Below are 8426 nucleotides of genomic sequence, written 5' to 3'. Positions count from 1 at the left end.
GGCCGTGGCAGGTAACTTGCTTGTCATCCTCTCAGTGGCCTGCAACCGACACCTGCAGACTGTCACCAACTATTTCATCGTGAACCTGGCCGTGGCCGACCTGCTGCTGAGTGCCACGGTACTGCCCTTCTCGGCCACCATGGAGGTTCTGGGCTTCTGGGCCTTTGGCCGGGCCTTCTGCGACGTGTGGGCCGCCGTGGACGTGCTGTGCTGCACGGCCTCCATCCTCAGCCTCTGCACCATCTCCGTGGACCGGTACGTGGGCGTGCGCCACTCACTCAAGTACCCAGCCATCATGACCGAGCGCAAGGCGGCCGCCATCCTGGCGCTGCTTTGGGTCGTAGCCCTGGTGGTGTCCGTAGGGCCCTTGCTGGGCTGGAAGGAGCCCGTGCCCCCTGACGAGCGCTTTTGCGGTATCACCGAGGAGGCGGGCTACGCTGTCTTCTCCTCTGTGTGCTCCTTCTACCTGCCCATGGCGGTCATCGTGGTCATGTATTGCCGCGTGTACGTGGTCGCGCGCAGCACCACGCGCAGCCTCGAGGCGGGCGTCAAGCGCGAGCGAGGCAAGGCCTCCGAGGTGGTGCTGCGCATCCACTGTCGTGGCGCGGCCACGGGCGCCGACGGGGCGCACGGCCTGCGCAGCGCCAAGGGCCACACCTTCCGCAGCTCGCTCTCCGTGCGCCTGCTCAAGTTCTCCCGTGAGAAGAAAGCGGCCAAGACGCTGGCCATCGTCGTGGGCGTCTTCGTGCTCTGCTGGTTCCCTTTCTTCTTTGTCCTGCCGCTCGGTGAGTGACCCCTCTCCCACCGGCCCCTCCTGTTCTCCCTGAGCCTATGGCGGTGTCCTCGTGGCACCCAGACTTGGGCGACCCCCACCTGAACCTGGAAAGTTGGCTTAGCAAGTCCTGAGTCTCCTAAGAGGCAGGTGTGCATGCACCATTTTGTGGAGTGCCAAAGAGAGGGTCTTCATCCTCACCAGGTTTGTTTCACAGGCTTCTAACTTTTCTGTCCTTCCCTTCTTCTCTTCCAAGCCTTGGGCTTATGCTGCTGGCCCCTCTACAAATAAAACGTCTGTGAAAATCTGGGCGGGCATCTGCCCATATGTGGTCGGCAGTGTGTGTGTCCCCCTACAGATCCCCCTCCCTGGAGGTGGGTGCACAGAGTGGGTGGGCCTCCATGTGTTCATTCACGGGCAGCGAGCCCTGGCCAGTCAACAGGTACCTTAGCAGATGCCAGAAGCCACCCGCTTTTCTCCAGCACTCATTCAGTTTGGAAGCTGGCCCCATTTTGAGACCCTCCCCAGCTGTGTTTTTGAGTGCCCTGGGCTCTCATTTCTGAAATCCCCTCTTGGAAAGGAAGGAGATTGTGTAGCGATGAGAAGCACAGGGATAGGGATAAATTATCAAACGGAAAGTTCATATTGTTAATCGTTATTTCTTGAGCTTACTGAGTCCTTGAGCTCTTCCGGGGAACTTTCCTGCTTCTTTCACAAGCTGCCCTGCAGTCCTGGGAGGTGGGCAGCTGTTTTCAGAGGCCACCTTCTACCCCTTGAGGCCTCTCTTGGAAGCCCCGGGTCTGGGACTGGAGGCTGGACCAGTGCAAGGAGTAGAGGGGGAAGAGCATCTCCGGGACGAATTTGCCGGGAGTCAGATCCACCCATGGCTGCAACCTCCGCAGGCCCAAGCTGGGCCTTCTCTGCCTTTCCCAGGCCTGGACCCTTCCACACTGCCAGGCTGAGTCAGGAAAGAGACAATGGCCTCCTTCCTGTGCCCCCGAAAGCCCTTTCCACACTGCAGCCACAGTGAACTTTATATATTATAAATTAGATGTGTCACTCTCCTATTAAAAGCCCTCAGTGCTTTCCCACTGTCCTGAGAACAAAATCCAAACTCTCTATCATCACCTATGAGAGGGTGACCTTCAAATGCATTGTTGTCTAAACCAAAATAGGACACTATGAATATTTACATCGGGACCACAGGCTAGAACTGGAGCCACGCAGACATGTGGTCCCCCTTCCTACAATGGAGATCGCAAATGAGAGCTGTCTCCCTCTCTGCCCTCTCCCCCTCTGCCCTCACGGCCTTGCCGCTTCCCTCTGCTCTGGGTTCCTCCCCTCTGACCCTTCCCGGGTTTCTTGCCGGAGCCCACGCCTGTCGTCAGGCCTTTGCACTTGCTGTTCTCTCTGTCTTCACTGCCCTTCCCAATCCCTCCTGGCCAACTCTATCCTTTAGGTCTTAAATGTTCCCTCTTCAGAGGAACCTTCTTGGACCCTTGACCCTCAGTCGTGTCCTTGTTTTCTCCCTTGAAGCACAAGGTTCTCTTCCTTCACTAGATCATCGGTCGTAATTACATCTGTGTGCTGCTTGGTGTGTTTCTGGAACTGGCCCAGAAGCTGTGTGAGGGCAGGGCGGTGTCACCTGGGTCATCACTGAGTCCACGGCACTCAGCATGGTGCCTGGTACGTGGGGAGCAATAGAGAGCACTGCAGTGGGGACTACAGGCTCTGGCGCCAATCCCAGCTCTGCCTCTCTCCTGCTAGCTGTGTAACCATGGGCAAATCCCTTAACCCCTCTCTGCTTGCTTTTTTATCTATAAAATAGAGAAGAGGTGATGGTAATAATGCCTATCTATAGGGCCATGGTGGAAATGTAGCTTTTGTAGTGGATACTCAATACAGGGTAAGGAATGAATAAGTAACCCTTGAAAATCATCCAGCCAAAGGTTGTTGCAGGGATGGGGCAAGCAGCTGAACCTAAGCAACACACTAGGAGAAGGAGGTAAGTAAGCAGGGAGGAAAAAGTTGGTGCCCACCCCTTTAGACACCCAAGCCCATCCTCCAGGCCCATCGCCCCAACCCCTGCTCCAGCCTTGCCCAGCTGTACTGGGCTCCTGGGTACCCTCATTCAACCCCTGCCCCTTGGTTCACACTGGGCCCCTGTAGGGAATGCCCAACCTGTGTAGAATGCCAGCTCCCTGTTTTTTTTTCCTTTTAACTTCCTTTAAAATTTTAGTTTAATGCACAAATAAGGAGAAAACAATAACGCAAGAATCCACATGCCTGTAATCACGTATATTGAACAGATGTTAACGTTTTGCCATATTTGCCTTAGACCCCTTCCTCTCTCTTTTCAAATAAATAGAACAAGCCATAACTAGATCCCCTCCTCCTGTCCCTTCCTCTTTCTCTCCCTGCCTCCCCAGAGATAAATCTGGAGTTTATCACTCTTATACAGATGTTTATACTCTTGCTACAAACATCTGTATCCATAATAATATATTGTTTTGTGTGTCTTTGAGATTTATATGAATGGCACCATGCCATGCATATCATCATTCTTCAATTTGCCATTTCACCCAACATTATGTGGCTGAGATTTATCCATGCTGGGCCATTTTCACAGCAGTACATTTGAGAGTATTCCACAGTGTGCTGATCCTGCTGAATGTTAGGTTTTTCTACCTCTTCCTTGTTCCAATCAACACTGCAAAAGGCCACTGCTTTCTTTGAGGTCCACATCACGTGACTCCCTCTTCCAGGAAGTCATCCCTTAGTTTCCATGACCTTTGCTCCTTGCTGGCACGCACAGCTCTTTCTCAATCCTTACATTTCTGCTGTGCCTCACATGTGATGTAGGGAATTGGGGGTGGAGGAGGCCCTACCTCCTCCTTCCTAATGGTCTGTGCTGCACCAGGCTTCTCAGGGCACCTTTCCGAGTGCCTCAGAGCAGAGCCCAGGGACACTGGTGGAGCTGAATTGAGTTGAATCTGGCAATGATGAGCAAACAGGACAGAGGCCAAACAAGGAAACAAAATATTGCGATCTGCCCCAGTATGGCTTGGAGGGCAGAAGCAGCAGAGAGGGAGGGCAGAGCCCATTTGGAGCAGGAGGGGTCTGAAGGTTGTGCAGGAAGGAGAGGGGGCCAGGAGGTCCTGACACCCCTAGCATGAGGCCCAGGCCTGGGAGGAGGGATACGCCTTTAAAGGAACAGGGAACACTGAGCAGCAACTTTTGGGGGAAATCCCAGGGGCTGGCATTTGTTGGTATGGAGGTACCAGGTATGTGGTAGGGGATAGAGAACATTGGAAACTTGGATGCAGGGATCAAAGATTGGGATGGTTGCAGGAGCATGGGGTGCAGTCTCCCAGAAAGAGGAGGGGAGAAAAGAGAAGAAAGGATCTCAGGACAGAGCTTCGGGGAGCATTGATGTTGAAAGACCCAAAGGAGGCAGAAAAAGAGGCAGTCAGGAGGAGCAGGATGGCTGTTGAGGTGGTACCTGCCTTCTCCCACGTCCTGATCACCACACCAGCTGTGACAAGCACCACAGACGGAGAGATTGAGAAACAATGTGTATGCCAGCAAGAAATGGGCCCACCTAGGCCCTGGAAGTAAAGGCACCCAGTAGGGCCACAGCAGACTGGGGTGCCCTCACTCACACTTCCGCACACAAAGCCAGGTGGTAGCAGCAGCCACAGTGGCCTGGAGGGCATCAAGAGCCTCAAGGAAGGGCCTGGAGTCCCAGAGGAACATTGGCACTGTGAGCCATGGGCTGTCATCCGTAAACCTGGAATGCTGTGGTCAGGCCAGAGAGGCAGCACCACAGGCGGGCTGTCCTGAACTGTGGGGGCATCTAAGGACCCAAGTCACTGGCTGGGAGAGACTGGGACACAGATGTGGGCACCTAAAATCCAGAGAACCCCAGAGAGTAGCTGGGGATCATCCCCCACACTTCCAGCTGCCCCACTTTCCCTGTGAGGACAAACTGCAGAGCATGTCCCCAAGGCAGGCAGAGGGTCAACGAGCACCTTAGACCTCAAGTGCCCCGATGCTGCGATTTCAGGGAGCAAGGCCAGGGAGAGCAGCACCGGCTCCTCTGGGACCCCCAGGAAACTGCTGGTGCGGGAGGTGCGGAGGTGCATGTAGAATGCCCCTCGCCTAGAGAGAGGAGAAGGCACCCTCCTGCCGCGTTCCGTGGTGATGTCCAGTTTAGCCATCTGCTCCGTGCATCGTGACCCACGACAGTCCTATTCCCTGCCTGTGACCGGGGTGATAGCTAGTACTGCTCCGCTTTCAGTCAGAGGTGCTCCACTTTGGAGATGGAACGTAGGGACACCAATCCCTGGGGCCTGTGGAGGAGGCGCTCTTGGCAGCTCCGCCCATGCCAGGTACAATCCCCTACCCTCACCGCAGCAAGCTGGTGCAGGGCTGGGTGCCATGGAAAATCACAGGGAATTGTCTAAATCTGCCCTCCTCAACGGGATCCCTCAGCCGGATGCCCTGAGGAGCCCAGACTTGCAGAGTGAGTGTGGGAGGGGCCGCAGTGAGAGCCTGCTGCCTGCGGACTTCCAGGGAGGACCCAGAGAGAGGGGGCGTGGCTGGGGCGGGGCTGCGTCGTTGGGACAGGTGGGCCTGTTGGAAAAGTCCCTGATAAAAGCCTCTGCAGCCTCTGCTTAGAGACACTTCGTGCGAGAATCCCCTGACCCTACAGGTCTAGGCCAGTTGTGTGGTGTAGAATGCAGGTTATCCTCCCTCTGGGTGTGAGGGGTACCGGAGGGGCTGGGGAAACCCTGCCCCAGGCAAGCACCCACCTGCAGAAAAGCTTCCTCCTCTCCCAGGAGCCTCCAGAGGCCGTGTCCCTCCTGCCTGTTTTCATGGCGGCAGCATCTCACTGCCTTTGGCTTTGGGCTGCCTGGCAGGTGTCCCCCAGCCATGCCCAGAGGTGGACTGTCTGCCGAGACCTACGTACACACACACACACACACACACACACGCCAGCCCCACCCCTGTCATTCCTAGTGACCACTCACAGACCCCAGGCCTTCAATCCCAGCTCTCTCCTGTTGGACAGGTCACCGAGCATCACTGACCTCCGCCCTCCAAATGCCATCCACTCAAAGCAGCCCAGAGACTCACAGCAAAGGGCGCCCCCTCAAATGCACCTCAAGGCATACAAGCTGGGCAGAGGCTCTGATATCAGAAGTCTCAGGACAGCCCAGCCAATGTCCCACTCCAGCCATCTGAGAGCCACACCTGAGCCTCTCTCGTATCTTGTCAGTCTGTGCTCTGTGGCAGTGCCTGTGTCCCTCACCACCCCCAGACTTAGATGTCCCATGTATTCCTGAAACACTCTGCATGAACTTTTATCACAATGCACTGTAATTGTCAATATTCAGATATGTATCATGAAGTGTGAGGGCAAAGGGAACTACACATATGTAGGCATAGGAGTAGCAGTATTGCTGGGTTGCTATGTGGTTTGGGAGACCAAAAATGTGTAGCCTATGAGAAGAGGGGTCAAGAGATGAGGCCAGATGCCGGCTGCAGGAGAATGGATAAATAAACCATGTATTCATAGACTGGACCACTGTACAAGGAAAAATAGCAAACTACTGATGTGCACATGGATGAATTTCATGGATGTTTACACCGGACAAAATAAGCCAGATCTGAAACTAAAAGTGTACACTTATGATTCTGTGTAGATGAAGTTCAAAAACAGGGGAAACTTATCAATGGTGATAAAATCCAGGATAGTGGTTACCCACCTGTGTGTGTGCAGTGAGCGTACTAACTGGAAGAGAATGCTAGAAAACTTTCTGAAGGGCTGGGACAGCTCCATACCTTGACCTGGGCAGTGATGACATTGGTGCCTGCATATACAAGGCCATCAGGCTGTGTGCTTCAGATACACATGCTTTCTAAATTTAACTGTCTACATGTTATGCCTTCGTTATAGCTAGAGAGAAGGCAGGAGGAGGCAGGAGGGAGACTGTGAGCCATGCTTAGTGATTGGTGTCCAGGCTGGAAGGCATACTTTGGTGGCCCCATGTGGAGAGTGGATTATGCATATGTCTGAGAGTCGGCCAGGTGCTAAAGGACTCATCTCCACAGGCTGCCTGAGGTTGTGCAGGGGTCTGTGGATGAAGGGGAGACGCGAGGGGTGCTTTGTGGTAGGTCCTCAGTAATGGCATCATTGTCTCCTGCCCCAAAAGCCTGAAGAAAGGGCTGGCATTACATCTCCTGTCTGTGCTTTTGTGGCACCTGGCACATAATAGGTGCTCAGTAAATGTGTGCAGAAGAAGGAAACGGTAGAACCCATGTTCTATTCCCATCCTGCCATGCCAAGGGTCTGGGTGGCAAAGCACAGCCCTCCATTTATTTATTATTTTAATTTTCTTTTATTGTGGCAAGAGCATGTAGCATGAAAACTACCCTCTTAACACGCTTTTAAGTGTAAATATCATATCATTAACTATAGCACACTGTTGCATATCAGATCCCTAGAACTTATCTATCTTGCCATACTGAAACTTTATGCCCGTTGATTAGCAATTCCCAATTTCCTGGGCCCCTTTCTCCCTGGAAACCACCATCCCACTCTTTGAGTCTATGAATTTGAGTATTTTAGAGACTCCCATACAAGTGGAATCATGCAGTATTTCTCCTTCTGTGACTGGCTTATTTCGCTTAGCGTAACAGCCCTCTATTTAAAGACAACTCTTCTTATCTGTCATGGGTTGGGGGTGATTCCCCATTTTTGTGACCTAAAAAAAATCTTTAACAGAACAGTTAATATTTATTGAATGATTATTATGAGTAAACAATGAGCTAGGGTTGGGGTTTTTTCATGTTTTTATCATGGAAAGTTTCAAACACATACATTGGTAGAAAGAACCCCTGTTAGTATAATGAACCCCTGTGTACCTGTGACCCAACTTCAACCCAAAAGCTAACCTTGATTCTTTCCATCCTCACCCACTTTCCCGTCACTCCAGATTATTTTGGATTTTTTTATTTTTATTTTTATTTTTATTTTTATTTTGTAATTTTTTTTTTTTTTTTGAGACGGAGTCTCTCTGTCTCCCAGTATGGAGTGCAGTGGCGCAATCTCAGCTTACTGCAACCTCCACCTCCCAGATTCAAGTGATTCTCCTGCCTCAACCTCCCAAGTAGCTGGGATTATAGGTGTGTACCACCATGCCCAGCTAATTTTTGTATTTTTAGTAGAGATGAGGTTTCACCACGTTGGCCAGGCTGATATATAAATCCTGACCTCAGGTGATCCACCCATCTCGGCCTCCCAAAGTGCTGGTATCACAGGCATGAGCCACTGTTCCCGGCCACTGTAGATTATTTTGAAGAACATCCAGATACAGTATCCCTTCATCTGTAAACCCTTCAATGTATAGTTCTAGAAGATAATAACTGTAAAAAAGGGCCACAATCCATTATAACACATAAAATAAAATCATTTAATATCATCAAATATCTACTTAGTGTTGAAATGTTGCTGTCTGCCTCGTAAATTTTTGGTTGGTTGGTTTGAAGCAGAATCCACAGAAGGAGCACACATCACATGTGGTCAATTTGCCTACTAGGTTTCTTTACTTGGGAAGCCTCCACTGCTTTTTTTTCTTTCCATTTATTT

General features: G+C 51.9%; 1 protein-coding gene across 1 annotated transcript; it reads left to right on the top strand.

Moving 5' to 3' along the window:
* Position 1: 1 nt before the first annotated feature.
* ADRA1D (adrenoceptor alpha 1D) lies at positions 2-793 on the top strand (the record flags this gene model as incomplete). Its single annotated transcript, XM_011975512.1, has 1 exon — positions 2-793. A coding segment is annotated over one exon (792 nt), but the record flags the coding sequence as incomplete, so codon positions are not given.
* Positions 794-8426: the final 7633 nt, after the last annotated feature.

The sequence above is a fragment of the Mandrillus leucophaeus genome, unplaced genomic scaffold, assembly GCF_000951045.1.
Source record: "Mandrillus leucophaeus isolate KB7577 unplaced genomic scaffold, Mleu.le_1.0 Scaffold101, whole genome shotgun sequence".
Classification (NCBI taxonomy): Eukaryota; Metazoa; Chordata; class Mammalia; order Primates; family Cercopithecidae; genus Mandrillus; species Mandrillus leucophaeus.
This window is presented reverse-complemented; position numbering and strand designations above follow the sequence as displayed.